At 38.1% G+C, this 26,257-nt stretch overlaps 1 protein-coding gene across 11 annotated transcripts in view; it reads left to right on the top strand.

Moving 5' to 3' along the window:
* Positions 1–26,257, top strand: part of DICER1 (dicer 1, ribonuclease III) — a gene marked incomplete at its 3' end in the record, with an annotated part of 72,387 nt that overhangs the window by 10,188 nt on the left and 35,942 nt on the right. For 6 of the 11 annotated variants that reach the window (XR_013993325.1, XM_081048161.1, XM_081048158.1 and 3 more), the window contains exons 2-10: positions 12,356–12,419; positions 13,428–13,529; positions 17,003–17,191; positions 17,812–17,974; positions 18,949–19,079; positions 20,134–20,268; positions 20,712–20,872; positions 22,773–22,941; positions 24,369–24,841. Coding sequence is in view for 10 of the 11 variants with exons in the window: in XM_081048161.1 (XP_080904287.1) it covers positions 17,048–17,191; positions 17,812–17,974; positions 18,949–19,079; positions 20,134–20,268; positions 20,712–20,872; positions 22,773–22,941; positions 24,369–24,841 (1,376 nt within the window). Of the gene's footprint in view, positions 1–969; positions 1,075–12,355; positions 12,420–13,427; positions 13,650–17,002; positions 17,192–17,811; positions 17,975–18,948; positions 19,080–20,133; positions 20,269–20,711; positions 20,873–22,772; positions 22,942–24,368; positions 24,842–26,257 lie in introns of all 11 variants that reach the window. The other 5 variants (XM_081048165.1, XM_081048164.1, XM_081048160.1 and 2 more) reach the window with 4 other exon arrangements.

Here is a 26,257-nt window from a genome sequence, read left to right as displayed (position 1 = left end):
ATCTTTGCATTCCTTTTGACAACCCACAGCTGGTCATGATGCATTTTCCTTTTTATGTATTTCTGGATTTAGTTTGCTAATGTTTTGTTCAGGATTTTTACATGTTTTGTTTGAGAGATAGGTCTGTAAATTTACTTTCCTGTAATGTCCTTGTCAGGTTTTGGTGTCAAGTTTATGCTGATCTCATGGAAAGAGCTGAGAAGTATTCTCTCATTTCTGTCCTTTTGAAGAGTTTGTTTTTCAGATTGGAGATATCCTTTCAATAGTTAGAAGAATTCACTAGTGAAGTTGCCTGGGCTTGGAGTTTTTAATAGTCAATTCTTAAAAATCCATTTTCTTTAAAAGCTATAGGCCTCTTCAGATTTTCTCTTTCTTTAGATGTTAACTTTGGTAAATTGTGTTTTTTTCCCCAAGGAATTTGTCCACTTCATCTAAAGCATTTCCTCGAATGGCCACTAAGAAGTAATTGATACTAAAAACAATCACATAAAACTTTATTCCATTTGGAAAAATTAAACTTTTTAAGTGATCAGTAAGTAATATAAAGAATACTCTTTGTTGCGGTGTATGGAGGAATAAACAGTGGTTAATTGCCACCTAAATTAGGTTTTTTTTATGCTCTTACAAGTTAAGCAGAAGTATGAGTTACGTGGACAAAGTTAGTTCCCTGAAAACTAATTATATTCAAAAGTATTTAAAATCTGTAATTAGATTGGAAGCTAAATTTTTTTATCTTTGATCAAAATTCACTTTGGATTAATCCAGCTAGTGAATTATAATTTAACATATTCTTTGTTAGTCTTTGAAGGATTGTTTCTAAGTAATAGTAAAAATAAAAATAAGGGAAGTATAATATAGGAGTATCTTAACATTTTGGCGGGGGCGGGGGGACGATCAGTATTCATATGGCCTCCACCTAAGGGTCAGCTATTAGTGGTGAGAATTGTCAGTATTTGTTTATTTATGCAGAGTTCCTGCTTCTTCCTGGCATCCCAGTTTGTTCCGGATATGCGGATTTACTGTCATTTGCTGAAACTATTTCTGAAAAAGTGACACTGGAGCTGAGACCTGCAGGTGAGGAGCAGTTAGCCAGGGGATGGTATGGGCAGAGTCTGTGGGTAGGAAAGAGCTTGGTGGAGGTTCTGAGAGAGCCTGTGACTGGGGGAGCTGCTGCAGTTACACAAGCCCAGTCAGAGAGAGAGCTGCAGGGACACACGCAGTAAAGATTTGGGGTTTTGTCCCACGTGCTGAGGGAATCCATTGATGGTTTTGAGCCATCTGGCTGTGCTGGGGTAATTCATTATCGTTCTCAGACCTAGAGCTGCACGACGCTCTGAGCCCACGGGTGCTGCTTTGGTTTTAGTGACTTCGGGTTTTTTCCTCACGTTGATGCTTGTTAGTCCTGGGCAAGAGGTTGAGTCTGGCAAATAGCAAATGTATACACGGTTTGATCAAACAATACAATGAACGTTTAAATTAAAAAAAATTATTACTGTAAAAGACACATTGCCATCAATCCCCCTCAAAATACTTCTTGCTTTGAACACACTTTGCCCTCATTCTTGCCACCTTCTGAAGCAGTTCTGGAAGTCCTCTTTTGTGAGTGTCTTTAGTTGTGCTGTCGTGGCTGCCTTGATGTCCTGAGTCATTTTGACTTTGGGGAAGAGCAGTGTCAGATCTGGTGAATAAGGTGGATGAGGACACACTGTAATGATTTTATTTGACAGAACTTGCCGTAAAGCAGAAGCGATGTGTTATGTGAAGCATTGTCTTGATGGAGGATGATTTACAGCACACTGTAAAACACGACCTCTCAACCGTAGCTCACAGCCGACTGAGTGCACTGAACAAGCTGAAACTTGTCACACACTTACTAAGGTTTGAGGCACTGCTTCCCGTATTGAAGATCCTGCCTTTCCATTGGATGGCACTCGGCAGCAGCACTCATTGTATGTTTTGATTACAATAGGAAAGGTTCTGTGTCACATATCACTTCTGGTATGGCAGTTTTTGTTAAACAAAGACGTTGTTCACCGGATCTGGCACTGTGTGACTCCTGGCTCTTCTCCCAAGTCAAAATAACCATGAAAGGTGAACGTTTTGAATCTATTCAGGACATCGAGACAGCCACGACAGTGCAACTGAAGACACTCACGAAAGAGGACTTCCAGAATTGCTTCAGAAAGTGGCAGGAACGATGGGCTAAGTGTGTTTAAAGTGAGGGGGAGTATTTTAAGGGAGATTAGTGGCAATGTGTCTTTTCTGTAATAAATTTTTTTTATTTAAACATTCAGTATAGTTTTTTATCACACCTCGTACTTCTACTTTGCGTGTTGCGTCCTGGGTGTGTCACGGTGTCCGTTAGCCATTCAGACCGTTCACTTACTGAGTAGATCCCGTAGAGATGCCAGACTAATCTCTGCAATAAGGTGTAAGCAGATGTGGAAATTTCTGAAGTACACATCGGGAGTCCTGGTGGCTTTGCTCACGTTCAGGCAGTACAGGACGTTAAAAACATACTAGCTTGCAGGATACGTAGCTGCCAGTTTTGGCCTTTTGTCCTAGGGGTTCTTTCCTATTTTTTTTTTTCAGAAGGGTATAAATATTCTGAAAGATGAGAGTCTGTAGTTGTAGTTTTGGTTCACTTCCCATTCTTGGTAGTCCCAAAATTTGGTAAGAAAGTAGCATACTCTTCTTTCACTTTCAAGCTGAGGCCTCAGTGTAGTTTTGTAAAGCTCTTGCCTTGTCTGAGCTCCTCCCTCCAATACCTGCAGTTGTTTTTCCACACCAACATCTTATCTGTTTTTTAGTGATTTGCATATTTGACTTGCTAATTAAATGAATGTGTTGTAGATTATGTAAGCGAGGGAGCAAGAGGAGCCTGGGGCCCACAGCTTTGTGGGTCCCGTTATGGAAATGAGGCTGAGACTCAGAAGGCAAGGCCATTAGTCCAAAGTCTTGCAGGTAACAAATGTTCCTCTTTCCTGTAGAGAAGACATTACTTTTCTTGGTTACAAACACTGCCTCTACTCACACGGGTTTGCTACTCACACGGGTTTGCCTGGAACTGTCCCTGTTTGCGCACCGGAAGTCCCTGGCAGCTACTAAGTGTGGATCTCTCAAGTGGAAATGTGTAGTAGGCAGGCAAGGATAGCACATCGGCGTTGAGATGGCGTCACTGACCATACTGATTGGTTCTTCCCGGGCAGGGTCTGTGTGTGTGTGGTTCCTGGGGCAAGGGACTGCTGGTGCACAAACAGGGGCAGTCTCTTCCTTGTTGTATTTAGAGGTTTCTATCTGTGGGCCTTGGATATGGAGTTAGCATTTCTTGGACTGAGGTTAATCAGGTGAGAACCCTTGGTATATGTACTGAGAATAAACAAGCAGAGGCCCAAATGTGGCTTGAAGCCGACAGGATTCGGTTCAAACTGCTGTAGAGCTGTACATAAGGCCCTGTACAATCTAGCTCCTGCTCATCTACGTGTCACTGTTGCACCCTTCTGTGGACAAGTGCTCCAGCACGCTGCTGGAAGTTTCCTCAACTTGACCTGCCTCGTGTCTGTCAGTGCTTTTCCACGGGCTGTCCCGTGGTGCTCTGTGCCTTCCCCTCCCTGACCAGTGCTGTTGGTACTCGGGTCCAGTTCTGGCTTTCTCCATAGCACAAATTTGCATTATGGATGTCTTCTCGGTAAACATTTGTTGAATGAATGAATGAATAATTTAAGGGGTAGGAGGTAAAACAAAGGTTTTTAAGTGGGGATAACCATCTTAAATATTACTTTTTATACTATTCTGAAATAAAATTGGGTAAGTTCTGTTTTTCTGTATTCTGATAGCCAAATATTATGTATCAGTATTTAATAGAGTTTTGTTTTTAACTTTATGTTCTAAAATACTTCAAACTTACAAGTTGAGGAATAGAATTCCCTACATTTACCAATAGTTAACATTTTGGCACATTTGTCTTCTCTCTCTGCATATCGTTGTTATTTTCCTGAACATTTTGAGAATAAGTTGCAGGCATTATACTCTTCACCACTAAATGTTCGAGGTATATTTTCTAAGAACAAGAACATCCTTGTACACAATCACAATACCCTTAATAAATTCGGGGAATTTAACATTGATAATGATATTTAAATTTCACCAGTGTTCCTGTGGGGAGGGAAGAAAAACTTTTCCTCTGTGCTCTAGGTCAGTAGATGGGGACTGTGAATTAGGCTTACAAAAGACAGATTACCGAGAGAAAAGGTTATTGTGCTTGCACAAAGGTCAGTCACAAGAAGAAGTGAAAACGCAAAGAAGTAAAGCTTGAGAGCTCAAATCCCATTTTAATGCAGGGTGATAAATTGTGGAAAAGTGACCAGACAAAGGAAAAGCAGTTTGCGCTTGTAGCGGTGGTCAGTTGTGACAGGTAAATCTTTGAGGGAAACTAATGGAAGGTAGGGGTTGTTACAGTTAGGTTTGTTTGGATAAGTTCTGCTTTTCTGTGTTCTACTGATAGCCAAATATTATATATCAGCATTTAATAGAGTTTTGGCCATGGGGTGTCCAGTGATGGGAGTCGTCTCCTCTTCCTGGTACTGGGGTGTGGGAGGGGAGCACCTTCGCAAAGGGAAATTTATGGCCTGCTTTTAGGCAGAAAGGGAGAGGGTGGAGAATTCCTCCTATGTCCCCTGTTTCTGTATAGCCTTCAGCTCAAAATAATCCTTATGCCAAAGTGACATAGTGTGAGGTGGTGTATCCTGATCCTTCTTCATGCCAGTGTCTTTTATTGCCATTTTCCTTCCCTAATACAAGAGACAATCCAGGGATGTGCATTGCATTTAGTTGTCTCTTTTAATCTGATAGTATTGCGGGAAAATAGGTTCTTGGTGTCCCTGCAGGAAAGAATTCAAGGATGCACCAAATAAGGCAAGTTGGCCTTGAAGTCACTGAAAGAAGGAGGACAGTACACTCCCAAGGTGGTGGGAGCAGCCTGGCCAGGAGAAGAGCAACTGCCCTGGAGAACAAAGAAGCCTAGGAATTTATTATTTCCTAGATGAGGGCAGGAAATAGTCAAGATTTAGGGGTGGTGTTACAGGCGTTCCCAGCTCCCAGCTGCGTCTTTGTTGACCATTCCTTCTTGTCGTGAGGTAGGATTCTCTTGTTCTTTATTTGGCTTTGGTCGGAACTGTCATGGTGGTGCAGGGGGTGGAGATTTTGCTAAACCACAATGCTAATAATTCCGTGTTTCCCCGAAAATAAGACCTAGCCGAACAATCAGCTCTAATGTGTCTTGTGGAGCAAAAATTAATATAAGACCCAGTATTATGTTATATTATATTATATTATATTATATTATATTATATTATATTATACTGGGTCTTATAGTAAAATAAGACCGGGTCTTATATAAATTTTTGCTGCAAAAGCCGCATTAGAGCTGGTTGTCCAGCTCGGTCTTATTTTGGGGGAAACACGGTAGTATAATGCACTGTAATCAGCTAAAGTTCACCTTGAGGGGCAAGCTGGCATCCTGGATCTGCTCTGGGCCACCGAAATCTGCTTCTGTCCAGTCTGGTAACTGAACTTTTCTTAAGAATGATCTCATTTCCTCCCTCCTTTATCTCCCCTCACCTCCCCCTTCCCTTCCTCCCTCTGTCCCCTCTGTCCCCACGGCCCTGTTCTTTCTGCCTATAGTTTACAATAGTTTCTCAGTTTTTATCTTTTATGATGCTGACATTTTTGAAGAGCACAAGCTAGTTGTTTTGTAAAGTGAATCTCAGATTTGGGTTTCATGTTTTCCCATGATTAGATTCAGGTTTTGCACTTTTGTTGGGAAAACTGCATAAGTGATATTTCTCAGTTCACGTTAGGAGATACGTGTCAGTTTGTCTCTATTGGTGATGTTAACTTTGTCACTTGGGTTAAGGTAAAGTGTATCGCTCATGTTTTTCCAGTGAAAAATTGTAATTTTCATTTGAAATAGTAGGTAATCTTTGCAGCGATACTTTGAGACGATGTAAATATTCTTCTGTAACCTTCACCCAATAGTTTTAGCATCCATTTAATGAGTCTTGCCTCAGTTTTACTAATGTGATGGTTAAAAATAGTGATTTTCTTTCTGTCATTCCTTCTACATTTATTCGTTGTCATTGGATAGAGTTTTATCTGGATTTTAAACTAAGAAAATAGTTTCTAAAATGAAAAAATAATGAGAAGTATTCCTTGAGCCTTTGGATTTCTAATGTTGTACTTGAAACATTAGAGCTTTAAATTGTTGAAATGTTTTCAAGGTTAGTGTTCTTGACTAGGTGTTTCCTCACCAAGAAGCATGTATTCAGGAAAACGAAAGGGTTGCAACCCGGTTGATGCAGACATGGTAAGCCACGTGCACACGGTGCCTGCGCACCGAGATGGAGGGGTATTTATAGAAGGAAAAGGCAGAAAGGGAAGGGGAAGTTAGAACCACAGAGCTCTATTACGTACATAGAGTTTTTCCATAGGGTTCTCGTGTAGGATTCTCGGGATGACACAGAGCGCGAGAACTTGCGTAAGCCCTGGCTTCTCCCATGGACCCTTCTGACTGATTCTGTTTGCTTCACGTCCCAGTTAGTGTTTGTCAGTGTCAGCACAGACTGCGTAATATAGAAGACAATTTTGTAGTGGTTGGGAGGTAACCAAGAAGGACTAAGATGGGAGGAAGAATATAGTTGGCTGATCTCAAAATTATCATCGTGCAAATGGATGCCTCTTGAGCTTCGGTAATTTCAGGTCCGCCCTGAACTTTTCTTTGTAGGGGGAGGGGACCAGGATGGGGGCATTCAACTTAACAAAATAATTCGTATTGTTGAAAGTCTTTAAAAAGTGGGAAGTATTTAAATTGAATTTTTTTCTTTGACCTACAAACAGATACATGTTAATTTAAAGTGAGATAAATTAGGTTTATTCTCAATATAGAATAATTAATGAAAATATATTTATGGATATTTCCAGTTTTCCTTGCATTTAGTGTAAGTCAAGTATGAGATTATTTTTCATTTCAAAGATCTTAGAATTTTGGGGTTGGGGCTACAGCAATAGCAAGAACATCTAATAAGGGACAGAAGGTATAATTAAGCCCTGGTTTGGATGGTATAGATAGCCCATGTGTATGGATCAGAGTGGAGTCAAATGATGGAGGTTTTTAGGGAAAACTTGGGGTTGGTAAGTTGGGGGTGGGGCCCCAGAAGGAGAAGTTTCTCTGTGAAGATTGGGATATACCTGTCATGGTATTCTAGGAAAAGCAGATAACATGAGTGGTTACTCATTGCACACAGCCTGGAACTTTTAATGTTTGCTTTCCTGGCTCAACATTGATTAAACATCCATTACAGTCAGCAGTCTCGTAGGCTCATTTTGTCGGGACTGACCTCTGTTTGGTATTAAAATGTCCATGTTATATTGTATGAAAATCGCTTGACATAGAAAATTGGCCCCTTTTCCTCATGGATGGTCTTACTTGATGTAAAAGATAGGCAGAGATAGTCGTGAGTTGAGTAAAATTCTAGCACTTGTTGAACGATGTTTTTATTGAGTCAAGTACAGAAAGTTGGAATCAAACATTAACCTTAAAATTCACCTTGAAAGCCAGTGGTGTGTTAAGTATTTATCTGTCTTGGAACAAAAGAGCAGTGTAAATGTTACACGTAGGTAAGTGAAGAGGGGGGCCATTTTGATGAGTGGGGATGTTGTCTTTTTAAGAAGTATTCCAAGTAAGTAGGCCATTGGCTGGCAGCCTACATACTTTTTATATGGAGATTTTGATTTGTGAGATTTGTTAAAATGGTATTTGACCTGCATTCAACTTCAATTTTGGACAAATCTAATTTTAGGCATAATTACATTGAAATGTAAACATAATATGTTTATGTTACAGATTTAGAGAAACCCAGAAATTTGTTTGGTTCTTAGAGTAGTGCAAGAAAAGAAGGCTAGTGAATTTGTGGTTTAAGGTACAGAAATTGGGTTAAAATTTACTACATTTCATGGCTTAAGAAGGGAGAAATTTGTTTGTTTGTCCCCCAATACCTAAAACAGAATCGTGTCTCTAAACTATTGTCTTTATACACATCATTCTTAGTTTTAAAGTTTCTTTTCCAATTCTAAGAATAATAAAGTGTTCAAATTGTAGAGAATTTTAAAATGCAGAAAAGTTTTAAGGGAAAAGAAATTACTCCTCGTAGTAATCGCATGTTTAATTTTTGAGTGTATTTTCTCTCTCCCTCCCTCCTTTACTTTTTAACTTGAAGACATAATCATGAGCTTACTGTAAATAAAAACGTTCTGCTTTTTTTCATCAAATGCTGTAACATAAGCATTTTGTTCATCATAAACTGTTACCATTTTTAATGGCTCAGTTGAATTGCATCACGTAAAATGACCCGTGGTTTACCAAACCTTTCCCTCATTCATTGTTAGCCACTTAGATTTGGGGGTGGTGGGTGAGTGGGAAGGGCTATTGTAAATGGTAATATTGCAGGGAGGAGCATTTCTGTATGAAGTTTTTTGTGTGCTAGATTAATATGCAAGGATTTCTAATTAGTAATAACAGATACGACAATAGTAAAAATAGAAATATTTCTCTTGTCTCAATATTTGGTTTGACCATAGTCTTTTCATAATCTGTATTCACCAATAGTAGTTGATAAATCCTTGGGAGAAATCCTTATTTTATATACTCTGTGTGTGTGTGTGTGTGTGTGTGTGTGTGTGTGTGTGTACACACAGCATATATATACTGTAGAAATTTTGGATATTTTCTATTTTTGGGTTGCTTTTATATTTTATATTTTCAAAACTTGTCCATTTGGTGATGATGGTTTCTTGCCCATTTGTGTACCATTTCATTGCCTAAGAAACAGTTAAGTAATGTTTTCAGTCTGTGGAGCCAAACAGAATGGCATATAGTATTTTTTGGTTTTTTGCTCTTAAAGAGAACTAATGGACACAAAGCTATTTAATTTTATTTCATATTACGTACCATATTTCATGATTTAAATTTGGATTTCATCCTACTGTAAATTAATAATGACTGGGTAGTTCGGAGTTTGTGGTTTTTCATGTTCGTCTGGTTAAAATACTGTATAAAAATCTTGTATACTTTAAATTTATATGAGAATACATTTTCTATACTGAATTTTAGGATTAATAAAACATTTCAGGTTTTCTTTAAGGAATTCATTATAGTCTTAAGAATTGTTTGAAAACATGGCTCTAGATAGAAATGGTAGTGTGGTTTTTTTAAAAAGTCACTATTTAGTGAGAATTTTCTATGTTGCAAGCGCCTTTTCTCCACCAGGCTTAGTATACATTCATGATCTTATTTAGCCCTCATAAGAGTCAGGTGTTCCAGGCGAGGAAACCACTGAATGTAGAGAGTGGTAGTGGAGTCTGATAAGCCTTGGTCTCCCTGACGCTAGACCCTTGCTGGCATTCAGATGGTTTTAAATGAAAGAGACTTAAAAAAAAAAAAAAAAAAGACTTTGCTATTTAAGTCCCAGGAGTGGCCTTCACTCAGTGCCCCTCCTGCGTTCAGAGGGCCTGTGTGAGGAGGGAGTCACAGTGTACCAGAAGGTGTTAAAAGGCGAGACATTAATTTGACTTAGGAAGGTGGCTTAAACCAGTTGAGACTATCTAGCTTTAATTTTGAAAAGGGAGGTTGGTGGGAGTCGTTTTCAAACAACTTGGATCCTTCTGATATGCGGATTTCTTTTTAATATAGCTAAGTAAGTATTTGCCCACTTAGCACCATCTTTATTTTTAAAACTCCTTTCCTCAGTATAATTGGGCAGTATATTTTAGGGTTTGTCTAGCATTTAAGTTCCAAAAAATGGAATTTTGTTATTTGGCATGAATACTACTTGAGAATTTGACTTTTTTTTTTTAAAGCCAGTGTTGGGGAAATATAATTAAAAACAAAATCTCCTCCCAACCCAGAAAATCTCTCTACAAAGGTAGAAGGAAAGAAAAGTTTTATTATTGAGTAAACATTAAACCAGATATGCATCACAGGCTAGCCCTAAGGAGATGGCAAAGACAGAAAGAAAGCTTTTATATATTTGTGCTTTTATATAGCTAAGTGGTTACAACCCATTACATCCATGTTTTCAAGATAACATTGCTAATTTTTTTATATCTTTATGACTGATGGTGAGCTTTGCAATTTAGAGTCAGGTGACAAGTTGGGCCCATCTCTTCCTAGGAAACTTGGATATTGGGCATTATCTTTCTTGATTAGATTTCAGAGATGGCTCTCTGGTCCTTAGGAAAACATTCCTGAGAAGTGAGATGGGCTAGAGGTTTATTTAGTTTTTTAAAAGATTCACATACATTTGAAAAGAATTGAGAAAGAATTCTGTAAAAAAAGGATGGAGGAGTCTCTTCCCTTTACTTTCGACTGGCAGAATTAAGCCTCTTGTTTCTAATTTCCTCTTACCCCAACAAGCATATAAACAACCATATAAAGCTGTTACTTTGTATTTGGAGCCAAGGGTGCGTTGAACAATTTAGGCTTGGTTGGAGTTAAAATAATGCCTTGGATCTTCTATTAGGTTAAACAAAAAAAATTTAACTTCAGTGGCTAGAAGTCTTTTTAAAAGAGTGTTTATTAAGCCATTGTTAACAAGAAAGAAGACCGGTAGTGGGGCATAGTGGGGCATAGCAACAGGGCTAGATAGAATAGAAAGCATGTCCATTCTCCGGGAGTTTTACAGCATTTTTATACATGAGGTCGTGGGGAGAAAGGTGGAAGCCTTTCAGGAAGAATTTACATTAGCTGCAGACAAAGGGGATGGGAGAAGGTGAAGTGGAGCTTCTGGGGTAGCAGAGTCCAAGGAAGAATGTGTGCTCCCCTGGCTAGGTAGGCAAGTCGGGGTAGTTCATATGTAAATACGAAGCGCAGGCTTCTGGGATTTGAAGGCGCCTGGCTATTCTCTCTTTAGAATAATTGGGGAAATAGCCACCTGGAAATTAATCTGAAATTCCAACATACACTCAGCAGAGTGAGCGGTCTTTTGTCAGAGCTGCTCAGTTACTCACAGGCTAACTTCTTTCTTTTTCCCTCTCTAGCTGCTGTAATTTTAATTTAGAACGTCTCAACTTTTTTCTCGTCAAATATTGGGAACTAAAAGCTCTTCAAACATTTCTCAGTTTTGTATGTTAGCTTACAGAAGCACTGTTGGCCGTGTTTTAAGGTTACACTGTTCATGTTTTTTCTTTTGTTCACTATGGGACTTTATGGTAGTTGTGCATTTTGGACTTCACAAGAGTAGGAGTGAAGTCAGGTCAGTAATATTTGTAAAAATAGTGTCAGAATCTGTGACACATTACAACAACATGAATGAGTTGGAAGTTTTCTGTTACCAATTTTGAAAATGTGCACCAGGAAGCTCTAGATGCCTTTCACCTTCAGACCAAAAGGGTTAGCCACATCTGTTGTTACAGGCCTTTGTGTGAAAGGGTTCAGCCATGTACTGGGTTAGATGCTAATGTGGGTTAAGTTTGTTAGTTTGTACTAAAACTTGACTTTATATCTGGTATGTGGAATGTCTTTTTCAGCGCTATCTTCAAAGGGCCTGTCAAGCAGGAGTGTGCTTGTTTGTAGTTTAAGTCGTGGTCGTCAAAATGAGAGAACGTGCTCTATTGGCCCTGTATTATGAATTTAAAATGAGTTGTCATTGTACTTGGCACGTTAACTTTCTAGTGCATCTATACAGAATTATCCAGGGAAATGATTTGGATAAGATCAGTAATTTTGTAAATAGTGGAGTTGCAATGAATTGTAAAGGATTATCAGCTTATTATTTTGGTTATGGCGCTTCTAGAAAAGAGGAGAATGTGAATTAGAAAAAATGTGGAGTGTGATGGTGGTGTATTGAATTTGTGTCTTACTTGGTGGTAGTATATATGGAATTAAAAGTCAGAGTATGAGGTATCTTCAGAAGACACGAACCAACAAACTGATAGATAGGGAGACACTTGTATGCTTCTGTAAAGCATGATACTAACTTACCATAGTGTTTAAGTGTTTTTAAAGCCAGATTTTACTGGGGGGGAATGTAATTTACTGCCGAGAGTTCTCCCTTATATCTACTGGATTGTACTAACAACTTTTAAAATTTTTCAATTGTATTAGAAAATAATAAATACAAATTTTAAAGGGCAGCTCTTTCAGATATGTGCTGTTTTCTTGACTCCCAAAAGATAAATTATTTTGCCAGGGATCCTACACTGATAAGTTAAATATGAAAATTTGGCTAAGTAGGAAATTTCTTAAAGTTGGCTTTTAAAAATGAGTTGTTTGTTCTAAAATATTCTCTCTGATTGCTTTTAGGTTACCTAGGGTATGAATTAATACAGACTTGGAAACTGAAAGAACTTAGAATCAGCATTTTGAGGTAAATATATACCTACTTAAATAGTTTAAGGTTTCCCCATTCTGCTTTGTTAACTTACTAGCCAAAGAAATTTGTGTATGAAATGAGACAGCTGAACCTCCACAGGAACGTCCTGTAAACAACTAGACTGGACTTAAGAGAAGTGACAAGAGACCTCTGTCCCGTTGTTCCTTCAGAGCTTGTGCCACTAGAAGCACTGCAGTAAGGTAACGAGCATAAGTGGGATCTGGTGTCACATCCAACACGGTCCGCACGTGTTGATTAAATCAAGCCTTTCATCTCAGTACCTTATGCTTCCTTAGTTTTTGGTTTATGATCTCTATTAGGAGAACCTCCCCTAAATTCAAATTTCCCCACAATATTAACATTGTTGAACTGGGGTCCCGAATTCTTTTTTTTCTGTGTTTCAGAACTGTGGTATCTGAATTCTATAAGAGTTTATAGTGTGGATTTAACTGTTCTTTGAGTTTGTGTTTTTAATTTCATTTTGAGAAATTGAAATTGCTCATTTTATACACGTATTGAAGACTTATTACCAGGTGATTTGGAATTTTCAACCAAGTCACCTCTTCTGGTGACTCATCTTCATTATTTGTGTGTGTGTGTGTGTGTGTGTGTGTGTGTGTGTGTGTGTGTTTGAATTTAGGAAATAACACGTACTTATCCTTTTATTTTTATGCTTTTTAATTTTCCTAATCCCTATCTTTAGGATTTATTTGTTTCATTTCCTTGTATTTCTTTTGAAATCTTTTTTTGAACTTTTCTCTTTTTCTTTCTCCCAGATCTCTAGAAATTAGTCACGCTATTGTTGCAATACATTCTCTTGTTCTTTGTTTTAGATAACACTTAGTATCCTAAAATAACCCAAATGTCTTTTGTTTAAAATTTAATACAAAATAATGGCCTTTTATTCAACTCTTCATATCAGTAGGTCTCTCTTATAGATGTGTCTGCATTCAGTTTAAGTACAGGAATCTTAAAATTGGCTATTTTTGCATTTATTTTTAGAGCAGAAGCTTGGGCATGCTGTGGTTTTTCCAATAAACTGCTATCACAATGTCAAAATGCAGTTCAGACAACAGCAACACAGGGATGTCAAACATTAAAACGGTAAATCAGCAATTTATCCTGTGTGGAAAGAGGAAAATAGTGCATTCGTGTGTTTTACAAAGTTATTTCTAAGTGAATAATATATGCAAGCTATGAAACAACATCACCAGTTTTATGAGTGTAAGTTGTTTGACCAGAAATTTAAAATCTGTGATTGAAAAAGTGACGTAGAGTTACTGTTGGCCCTTTTAAAGCAGTTAACTGTAGTCAGTTCATTTGTGAAACTGTAGAACTTTACTTACCTTCAGGGATTCAGAGCTTTTCATTAAGGCCAAGTTAAGGGAAAAAAATCTATTTCAACATGCCAAAGAAAGTAAGAATTGGCAAAATTATAGGTTTTTCTGTTTTCACATTATTGGATTACCCGTTGAATTTTTAAATCTTGAGTTTGATTTCCCTAAATAGGAAGTACATTACTGGGGCCAGCCACTGTATACTAAATGAATGAAAATTAATTCTATATTATGACATTATGGAAAATAAAATGGGGAGGGTTCCATTGCTGTCCTCCCTTTCCTTGCAAATCCTCTCCTGCACCACCCTTGAGGAGAGTAGGAATGGGTGGCTGTGGATTTCCAAATCAAATAGGAATATCTCTTGAACTGTCTGTGATGTGTTCTGTATGTTATTGTGTGGACATCAGGAATCTCTGACTCAGTTCATCAGATATTTACTTAACTGTATGTACGGGACGTTGTATCAGGAAATGTAAGAGCTGCAGAGAATGAGACAGACAGCTTGTTCTGACAGAGCATCTGTGTCCGTAAAAGAAGAAGGTGTGTGTCTCGCTCTCTGAATGCATGCAACATGATAATACTTCTGAAAGGCTGTTGGACGGCTTTTATGTCACTCACATGGCCATTGCTTTCATTTCACAAACCTGCATCGTATGTTTGCCATGTCCTGGTGTGGTTTGGTGCAGTGAGTGATACAGATACATGCAAGACATATTCAAGGAACTCCTCATCTCATTGGTCGTACTTACTTTTTAAAACTCTTTGTTTGGAAATAGCTTCAGTCTTACGGAAAAGATGCAAGATTAAGAATGGAACAAAGAATATGTGCTTTATCCCTTTTGCCCCATTTGCTTTATCAGTTGCACACACACACTCTCTGTATATCTGCACTACACGTGGTTTGGTTTTCTGAACCCCTTGAGAATAAGCTGCATACATCATGGCCCTTTACCACTTCCGTGTGGATTCCCCAAGAGTAAGGCTATTCTCTTACACAGTGCATAGCCCTACTGCAGTTAGAACTTAGTGAACTTAACAGTGCTGTTTTCTGGTGTTCTCAGTGGGCTTCAGAATGTCCTTTGTGGCATTGTTCTGCAGTACAGGATCCAGTCTGACGTTAGTTTCTGCGCTGAGTCGTTATGTCTGTTTATATAGTCTTCTTTAATCTGGAATGCTTTCATAGTTTTTCTTTGTATTTTCTGATATATTTTTGAAGACTACAGTTCTCTCTTTTAAAAAATAGATCATTATTTTTTAGATGATGTTTTCTGGAGTTATTAATTATGACTAACATCATTTGTCTGAGAAGAAAGGGTGACATGGTGACAGTGGTAAGGAGGACGGGTGCTTCTGGTTCCTGGCTGTGTGTGCATGGTCTCTGGAGGTGGACGAAGGTGTACTTGGGAAGTTACACTGTTGCCTCTTTTTTTTTCCCATCTACCACCAGGATTTAGTCTGATTTCCTGACACCTTCTACCGTGTATGATTGATCTTAGATTAGCATTTGGGTTGGGTGAGAAATGAGGGGTCAGGCTTAAGGAGAAATGATCCTAGATCGGAAGCAGCCTCTAGGAAGGAAGGAGACGGATAGCCTCTAGGAAGGAAGGAGAGGGCTCATGTGAAGGTGGCCAGGTGGAAAGTACCTGCAGGTCTCAGCCTTGAGCCTTCAATGATCTGGCGGATCTCAGGGAATTAGGTGAAATAGGTTCTTATTTCGGGTTCTTGACAACTGTGCTGAGTGACGAGCTTGAATGGTGAACCTGAGGGCCAGCAGGATTGAGAAGAGTGAACACTTCCTGTGGGTTGAAGGGTATGGCTGTCGAGTCTGTGGTTCCGGGGGAAATGATCCAGCAAAACTAATGACTTGGTAGATTTTCATATTGTACTCTGAAGATGGCTTTGCTGGTCATCTTCCTCCAAGAAAGGTGATGAGAACGGTTGTACAGCCTGGCCCATAGATGCGCCTGCTTTGCCGAGGTCCTTGACTCCTGCAGAGATCACATTTATATTAGTTGGATGGTGAATTCCGGTCAACTGAATTAATCTCTGGAATCCCAATTTGGTGTCGTGCCTGTGCATTGAAAAGGACTACACTTGAGATTTCTTGTTGCATTAGATGCAACAACTTAAGTCACTGTGTTGTCCCATGGTTATAAATTGTCAGGGGAGTCAGAGTTTCTGTTGTCAGGGAACAAAGAGCGGTATTCTTTCTTTCCTGTTTCATAGAGTAATAACAATGAGCACTCCACAGCAGTACAGGGAGAAAATTCCCTTCTACGAGCAAGTCAATTCTGCTGACAGTCAGGAAAGCGGATGGGGACTTTCACATAGAACTTTGAAACCTTAACCCTCTCTCTGCAGGTTAGGAATTTTAGATGGACCCAATTTTAATTTTGTCATTTTACATAATCACATTTATCTTTGGGAAAGAATACATGCAATACAGAATAGTGTATAGATACCATGACAAAACTTGCATTTCACAGAATGGTGTGCTGTGTTTTAATTTATCTTGGCTGTGTATATTTTAAAGATACATATTTAGATAGCTGATCATCTGTGCATGGTTGTTGAGAAAAAGTCCTGTGTTTTTGTTCTTTTGAAGAAGAGACTAAATGTTGGCAGGCATTTGAATCCTACCTGCAGGCACAGTGCTAAGAACCTTCTGCATGTTGTCCGTTGTTTTATCAATAATAGCATCATTGGCTTGACAAATAGTATTTGAAATATATTTTTATATATATATAATATATACATGTTTTGTATATACATATATTTAAAAGGCATCATACTATACATATTTCCTTTTAAAGGTATGTTACGGACACGGTTCTATGTAGGTAAATACAGATACTCGTATATATTTTAATGGATTCAAAGTATTCCATTATATAGCCATACCATAATTTATTTAGCTAATTTTTTATTAATACATTTAAAAGTTATTTCTTGTTAGTAATAATGCAGCAATAAATGTTCTTGTACTTAGGTCTTCGTATACGAGTAGCTTTCTGATTCTTTTAGACAAGTTTCTAGGTGGAGGGTTGCTGGGTTGGAGAGTATGGAATGCTTGACTTTTAAAACGATCCTCTTAGATCAAGAAAAAGCTAAAACAATTATAGGAAGAGTTTGAAAAGGCCCTTAGGAATGATATTCTGATGTTTCTCTTGTTTCTGTGCTTTCTTTTGTTTTTAACCCTGCATGGTTGTGTAATGGTATTCTTTTTCCCTTTTGTAGTAAGCTGTGCTAGAACAAAAATGCAATGAAAGAAACACTGGATGAATGAAAAGCCCTGCTTTGCAACCCCTCAGCATGGCAGGCCTGCAGCTCATGACCCCTGCTTCCTCACCAATGGGTCCTTTCTTTGGACTGCCATGGCAACAAGAAGCAATTCATGATAACATTTATACGCCAAGAAAATATCAGGTACTAATGAGAACACTAATACTGGAGCATTTTCACTAAAATGGAATAAATTAGCATATAGTTGACACAACTTATAAAGCTCATTTACCTTTTCAAGCTTTCCTCTTCTGATTAATTTTCTCATTCCAAATACTTTGTTCTTAATAGTCCTTTTCCTTTCTAACATCTGCTGGATAATTGGTTTGATAGTTTTATTTGTGAAGTTCCGTATTTTTGCCCCTCTGAAAACCCCGTTTTTCCTTAACAGCCATTTGGAGGTGTCTGTCCTCATGAGCTGGGTTAGAATGGAGATGGGTTTGAACAGCCATGATCTGGCAGAGTCACAGTTACTGTAAATTGAGTCATTCGTGTAATTTTAGAGAAGTATTCTTTCTGTGCAGAAATCGTTCTTAAACTGTAAATGTGTTTCAACATATGTTTACACAGCACAGCTGTATATAACAGGCATTTTAATGCCTCTGGTGATTCTCAGATAAAGATGTAGAGAGTACCGTTTTGGGAAACTGATTGGAGGAAGATTTTAGAAAACAGTGAAATTTCCTGAATTCAAACAAAATCCAATTTCTAACTTTTGTACTTCCACGAGAAGTGTGTAATCTTCTTTTCCACTGTGTTTCCAGGTCGAACTGCTTGAAGCAGCTCTGGACCATAATACCATAGTGTGTTTGAACACTGGCTCAGGGAAGACGTTTATTGCAGTACTACTCACTAAAGAGCTGTCCTATCAGATCAGGGGAGACTTCAGCACACATGGGAAGAGGACGGTGTTCTTGGTCAACTCTGGTAATACAAAATTATTCTACAGATTTCGTGGAGGAGACTAGATGGGATTTTACGGTTGAGCACATTTTCTCTATGGGCATTAGGTTAAATTATTGCGAGCATGGCGAGTGTGAGCCGTAATGTCCTGTGGAAGCTCTGATAGCAGAAATGTAACAACTTTGTGTGGTTTCTTAACTTTATAGTTATTTCTCTTAAATGTTAGCCATTTTATTTCACAGGTGTGAAACGGTAGCTTTTCTCCTCAGTGTAATTGCATTTAATTCTGATTCTGCATTGCTTCTGAATGGATGACTTTTGGAACATAATCTAAGTTGTTACAGTTCTTTTTGTTTTTGATGTTTTAGCTTCACAGAGTATGTCAAAAGGTGCTTGATTATGAGATAGGTAACTTTTTGATTGATGATTTTGCTACCTCGGCTGTAGAAAGAAAGTTGATGCTCCTTAATAGTTTAAAATACCGTTTTTTCTGTGTTTGGGATTATATGTTAAAATAAAAAGTATAAAATTTGAAGCTGCGCTGTGAGGGTGCCAGTATAACCATGTCACTCCTCTCCTTTTTTTTTTAGATTGTCTCAGCATGTGATGCTATCATGTGCTTTAAGTACATACTAGCCTGTCTTGTTTCTTGGTGAAACAATCTAATTTTATGGAAGAAAACACGAAGGGTGGATGTGGAATAGTTACCATTCCAGCCTAGAAGTTATGTTCTTAGATTGGGGGAAATCAGCTATAAAGAAGCAAGGTGATAAAAGGTTCTCTGAAGTGAATGACAGAAGGCAGGGTGGTGAGTCTGACAAGTACACTTTGGAGGATATAACCTTGGAAATGTGATTTTAGGTGGGCTATCTCACAAATAGGTGGTTAGGTATGATATATAATAATAAGGGTTTCCGTAACTGTCTTAATCATTAGTAGTCCAGAGGGCCACCTAAGTAAGATTTCTCATATTTACATGGAATTTATATTTTAATCAGCAAACCAGGTTGCTCAACAAGTGTCAGCTGTCAGAACTCATTCAGATCTCAAGGTTGGGGAATACTCAAACCTAGAAGTAAATGCATCTTGGACAAAAGAGAAATGGAACCAAGAGTTTGCTAAGCACCAGGTAAGACTTGTGGAGACTTTCACTTTGTAAATCCCTACAAGTTCTTGACTTGGTTTATGAGATGACCTGTTGCCTTGGTTGTCTGAGTTAGGTTAGAAAACTCTTACTTTCCTGTACTTTGTCATCTAGAAACTAGCCCTGATGCACTCTTTCTCACTGTGAGTTTCATCCTAAAATCACCTAAATTGCTAATTTGTGTTTACTTCATAGGAAAGAAACAGCTTTATAGTGTGACTTACGTGCTTGAAAAGCACAAATTTCTACGACCTATTTCCAACTTGCAGATAACCTGCTTTGAGAAAATTTACTCTTAAGTGTCTTGAAACTGCAGATGATGTCTTGGTTGAGGTCTTTGGGTCCTTGCCAGAGACTTCCTCTAACTTCATGTTTCCACGTAGCCAGCATGTGTTGGGGGCTTGTGTATTGGTGTTGGCGGATCTGAAATGGTTAAGAGATGCTGCCTAAGTAACCGTAAGCGTCTGTAGTCTCCTAGCATGCCTCCCGTATTGGGCTAAGTCCTTGTTAAAAAGGCATATAAAGGTCCACAGAATAGTAAGCTATAAAAAGAACGTTTAGTTTGTGTCATCTTCCAGAAACCTTGTCAGTTCAACAGAAAAACAGGGAAAAAATAGTGTGAATTGTTTTGTGATTTAAATTGACAGGTCTCATCTGTCAAAATATGACTGTAGGAACCTGAACACTGAAATAGATTTAATAGATTTATCATAAAAACCTCGTCTCCATTATCAAGAATTTTTTTCTCTTAATCTGTTTTATGTTTTCCTAATTCTACTTCTTGGTTCCAAAGCATGAGCTTCCAGACATTTAGAATTTTTGTTTTAATTTTGACTAAGGGATTTCTTAGTCTTCACTTACGTACAATGGCACCAATATTAATAAATGAATTACATACTCTGTCAAGTGAATTGGATAATGTCATAGTGTATTTAAATATGCCTTTTTGATAAACGGATCTTTTAAACAAGATATAATAATACCATAAGTATCGGCAGGTGAATGGCACGTTTGTATCTTGATGTCGGTTTTATTTTAGGTTCTCGTTATGACTTGCTATGTCGCCTTGAATGTTTTGAAAAATGGTTACTTATCACTCTCAGACATTAACCTTTTGGTGTTTGATGAGTGTCACCTTGCAATCCTAGACCATCCCTACCGAGAAATTATGAAGGTGAGTTTTTAGATTTTATTCTTAATAATTCACGTCAAATTACTGAGTATAAGCCGTGTTTTATATATCAAAACAATAACATTAGTTACCAGTTTTGGGAACTTGGTTCCAGTGTATGAATGAATGAATATAAAATTAATGTGAATTTATTTCTATAATCTAGAATACTAAACTATAATAAATAATCTATAATCTATATCTGTAATAAAATTTTAAACAATATTAATAAATGAATTACATACTCTGTCAAGTGAATTGGATAATGTCATAGTGTATTTAAATATGCCTTTTTGATAAACAGATCTTTTAAACAAGCTATAATAATACCATAAGTAATATTTTTAGTATTCGTCAGTCTTTTTGATGTGTTTTAATATGGTGATGTCTCTTTTTATGGCCTTGCAAAATGAATTTCTTACTGTCAGTATCTTTTATTATGTTAGCTCTGTGAAAGTTGTCCATCATGCCCTCGTATTTTGGGACTAACTGCTTCCATTTTAAATGGGAAATGTGATCCAGAGGAATTGGAAGAGAAGATTCAGAAACTGGAGAAAATTCTTAAGAGTAATGCTGAAACTGCAACTGACTTGGTGGTTTTAGACAGGTATGCACTTCAGATGACGGCTGTGATGAGACGAGCTGTAACTGATTTTAAGCCTTCAGTATCTTTGTTGGAGCCTAGCAGATAGTACCTGTTTAAGTGAACAAATGGCTTTTAAAAGGAATGAGCAAGACTAACAGTTCTTCATCGGGACAGTGAAGGCAAAGATCTAACCTTGTTTCCACAGAGAGTAGCAGCTGGAGCTGTTTCTGCCTTGAGAGAGAATATTGCATAAATGCGGGCCCTTCGTATTTGCTGATAGCGGCAAGGACTGGGAGCTTGGACCGTACACTTGTGTTCTTTTCTGTCAGTGTGTGTGCTTTGTCGTTCTGACCTAAATGTCCCACATGGTGGTTTGAAAGAACATTATGAAGAGAATTCAGTTTCACAGTATGCTTTAAAATGATTGGAAACACCCTGTACTTTTGAAAAGAGGTGTGAATTTCCTGAGAAAGATGTTTATAATTTCTAGGTTTGTCTCTTTTTGAGGAGGTTGCTATTTTGAGTTTCATTAACACACACACACTCACACAGACTGTCTCTCTTCTTTGTTTAAGTTGGTGGAAGGGAACCTGTATAAATTAGGTTTTTAAATAAATCTAATTCAATTCATGTTAAAATACCTTTATATCCTTGGTAGATGTATTCTTTAATAAGGCTAGAGATTACTTAGTGGTCGTTCTTGGAATAGATATTAATAATAAATAGAGAAGAGGGATTTCTCAGGAGTTAAGTCAGACCTGGGTTTTGAATACTCTCTCCACTAATTGTAAGCTGTGTGCCTTAAAGTGAGTCATTTACTGTCCCCAAAATGACATTGACAGTCAGGGGATTCTTTGGTGATTAATTACATTGATACATGGAAAACACCTTGCAGTGTGCCTGTCATTTAGCTGAATTTGGAGAAAGTTCTCTTTGAAGAATGAGGGGAAAAGGTAATGTTTTAGGGTCGTGGAAATTAGGCGTCCAAACTCCTACGAAATATAGACCTCGTGACCTTTAGGACACGCCCTTTCTGACTTCCTGACCCAGTGTCCTGTGAGGTAGCAGTAACAGGCTATACTTTTGCTTTTATTGGGCCTGAATGAGGATGGTGGGCCGGTACTACTGACATCTTCCGAAGTAAAGGTCTTGGAGCATTTCAGTAAAACTGATCAGTAATGTGTTGAATTTGGCATTACCTAGTTCTCTAAATATGATTCTTTGGTTAAGTATAAATTCTGGTTGAGAATAATGAAAACTGTAGTATTTAAGTATATCTTTACTGTATTTCTTTTCCTTAATTCATCATTGTATGTGCTTTTAGAATATTATGTGCCATTCTGGTTGTCGTATTTTATGAAAGGCATGAAAGATCCAAGGAATTATATCATAATTAATTGAAAGTTGGGGGGAGCTTTTCTTAATTAGGATATGTTGAAAACACATGAAAAACAAAATTGACATTTACAAATGCTAAAAGTTTCAAATAGTATGGAAATGGATAAATTGAATGATAACACTTTCCCCTGTGATCTACCCACTGCCTCACCCCCGCCCCATCCCTGACTTCTGCTTCTGAGAAGTAATCACAATTGAGTTTCTTGAGTATTTTGACCAACATTGTTCCTAAGGGGGCAAGCGTAAAAGTCTAAACCTAAAACATGAAATAGAAAACCTGAGATAATTATGCAATCACAAAATTCTTTGACCGTCAGCCTTCCGCAGTCATTCCTTGAGCCCCAACAGGCAGAGTATCGGCAAAGCAAGCGCCATGTCAGGAAGGTTCGTTGTGAGCCTGTTAATCCCAAGTGGGCATACAAACCGAACGTAGAGGTTTCTTTTATGGTTTAGATGTGTAATGGCTCATAATTCTGTAGTGAATTGGTTGTAGTGTCGGCAACTTTTGTTTCTGATGTTCAAGATACACTTCTCAACCATGTGAGATTGTGGTGGATTGTGGACCATTTACGGACAGAAGTGGGCTTTATGAGAGACTGCTGATGGAATTAGAAGAAGCACTTAATTTTATCAATGACTGTAACATATCTGTACATTCAAAAGAAAGAGATTCTACTTTAATTTCTAAACAGGTAAGCATATACAAAGTAAGTATAGGATGGATAATAAAAGGTTTCCGTTTATTTTTAATATTGAAGTGAACATATGCTTCTAATGAGGCTATTTTCTATACATGTTAGCTTAAGGCCTTACCTCCTTATCTCTTTGGACATTCTTCATTGAACATATATTGGGTTGAGGTTACTATTACCTGACAGACATTTCTATTATTAAGTATGGACCTTCCTGATTTAAGAGATGAGTTAGGATTCATGTCATGGTTTTTGAAATAAAAGAAGTGAGTCCAGTTTTTTCATTTCTTGGTCAGATGAGTTAATTCCTGCTCACATCCTGGGGCTAAAGGAATTCTGCTGCTGCTTCCTGGTGTGTAACTGAATCTGAACCTGTCAGCCCTGAGTGTGATCCAGCTTTGAGAAGAGATCCCTTAGGATAGTGGTTCTCAGAAGTGTGCACCCAGACCCCCCTGGAACTTGTTGCCATGCACATCTGAGGGTGAGGTTCCGCGGCTGAGATTGACAAACCCTCAGTTATCCTGCTGCACTAAGACTTAAGTACATTTGTCCTAGGAGTTGGCAACCCTTGTGAATGTTCACACTGGGTTGAATCTGCATCTCAATTTCTCTTCTCCTGATTTTTTCTGAAGCAGCAACACCCACACACTTCTCAGCCCGTGAACTTGAATTTTTCTTAAGTCCATGTTCAACCCAGTGTGTCTTTCATTTGCCTGCAGAAGATTCCTTAGTAATAGCCCAGCTATGGATTTTCCATTCTGTTCTGAGCCGGAGTTGTAAGGTGTGGGCGTAAAGTTAAAGGAAAATTGTCTTGCTCTTTGATACCTAAAATAAAATGACTTATAAAATGACTCTGCTGTATAATTCCTTTCCTAGTTACCTGGCAGTAAATGACTCAGTTGTACTTCTAACTAACTAATCACAGATCTAAAATTAAGTTTTATTAACTTTATACAATTGCGTCTTTTAATTTCTATCATTTGATAATTTTTTGCTGGGGAAAATAAAAGGATGGTTCTGGACATACACAGAGGATGCCAAAAAAATGTATACACATTTTAAGAAAGAAAAAAAAACTATTAAAATTGTAATACTCAATATTGTAATACTCAATACTCAACAAAAATGTATACACATTTTAAGAAAGAAAAAACTATTAAAATTACAATACTCAATTGTAATACTCAATATAATAAAAGATGAGTACAAATCATGTGTATACATTTTTTTGGCACCCCCGGTATATGGAAAGTTAGAACTTGAACAGACAGACCACTGGCCCTCCCCCAAACCTTGGGGAATTAACCCCAGTGTTAATATTGGTGGGGTAAATTTATTTTGAAGAGGCAGACTGAAGACAGCTGAAACCCCATCGGAAAATGCTACATGATCATCATTTAGCGTTTGGCTCTTGCATTCTTTTGTAGATACTGTCAGACTGTCGTGCGGTGTTGGTAGTTCTGGGACCCTGGTGTGCAGATAAAGTAGCTGGGATGATGGTAAGAGAACTGCAGAAATACATCAAACACGAACAAGAGGAGCTGCACAGGAAATTTCTATTGTTTACAGACACTTTCCTACGGAAAATCCATGCACTATGTGAAGAGCACTTCTCACCTGCCTCCCTTGACCTGAAATTTGTAACTCCTAAAGTAATCAAACTGCTGGAAATCCTACGCAAATACAAACCATATGAGCGACAGCAGTTTGAAAGCGTTGAGTGGTACAATAACAGGAATCAGGATAATTACGTGTCTTGGAGTGATTCTGAGGATGATGATGAAGATGAAGAAATTGAAGAAAAGGAGAAGCCAGAGACAAATTTTCCTTCTCCATTTACCAATATTTTATGCGGAATTATTTTTGTGGAAAGAAGATACACAGCAGTTGTCTTAAACAGGTAAACCTCTAAGATTACTATCTCTTCCCGTAGGAGAACAAGGCACTTTGTTTTGTGAAATGAGCTCTGTGATGGCTTTAAGAGCTGGCAGAAGTGTTGTGTAAGTGTCGTCACATGGCACCATCACAGCGTAAGGTTCACGTGTAAGGCCTCACTGGGGTTGGCAGGGAGGATGTGTGCGTGTACAGTAGCTTTCCCATAAGGCTAGCTTTGACTGGTTTTTCCTTAAAGGATGCTAATCCATTCTAATCCATCTAAAATAGAGAGCAGGCATAGAAAAATTAAAATAAAGCATTCCTTGTTTCGTATTCAGTGATTAGATTCAGTTCAGACATTTCTCAATATGTGGTTGTGTAGACATTGTGTCAGCGTCCCACACCACGCTTTCTCCAGAAAGTGATCTTCAGATGAGTTTTGTCTGGGTATTATTGTGGCTAATTTTTTGTTACCTTTTTTTCCCTTAACAAACGTCCATTCAAGTTTGCAAATTTGCAGTGGAAAAAAGTTTACAACAGCTGGATTTGCAATTTGGATTGGTTCACAGCTTATATATTAAAAGTTTTCTGAATCAGGAGAAAATAAAAATATTAGGGAAGAATTTGGAGAATATTGGCAAAGGTGAGAGTGAATCTAAATTAGGTTGTGGGTTTTCTCTCACTCACCCTCTTTTTCAATAGAAGTTTGTCTTTCCTGAACATAGACAGAGCCAAGGAGTTGTACTTCAAATTGTTGTCACATGGTCACCTAATGTCTAGTTCTTTTGGTTTGTAGATAGATGCTGTTTATAAGGCCAAAAACAGGGTTTTTATTTTGTACTTCAGACAATTCACTTTTCTACGAGATCCATTAATTGGCCAAAGTTGATCCCTAAGAGCCTTTTCTGCAAGTAGTGATCTCTGAGGAGAAATTAAGCTTTGTTTCCTGAGGTAATTTGGGATTTTTTTTTTTTTCTAAACTGCTTCTGACTGGTTTGGGATTTTTAAAAACTTACTTGAGTAACAAGAAATTGGACTCTGGGGTCGTCATCTGGTGGTTTTCAGTCTGGTAATTGTCATAGTCATTGGGCCTGATCCTTGTGATAAATACAGAGTAAAATAACTTGAGGTAGTGAATTACATTGAAATCAGAAGTTTAAGGTTGGAAAGGGACTTCACTGACTGTCTAATCCAACCCACTTATTTTTGTAAAAAAGAGAGGGGCTCCAGAGGAAAAGCGATTTGCTCTGAGTTAAATTGCTGGTCATTGGCAGAGACAATTCAGGAATCCTGACGTCCTACCTCCTAGTTTCCAATCCTCTGTGCACTCATCGTGCCCCTGGGCACCACAGAGCCCTAAGCCCCAGCTTCACCGTGGGAAGGCTGCCAGGAGACAGACCTGGGAGAGCCGGCCTCGTGGGATTCTTTCTTAGAATGGGGG

This window comes from Rhinolophus hipposideros, assembly GCF_964194185.1.
Source record: "Rhinolophus hipposideros genome assembly, chromosome: 5".
NCBI lineage: Eukaryota > Metazoa > Chordata > Mammalia > Chiroptera > Rhinolophidae > Rhinolophus > Rhinolophus hipposideros.
This window is presented reverse-complemented; position numbering and strand designations above follow the sequence as displayed.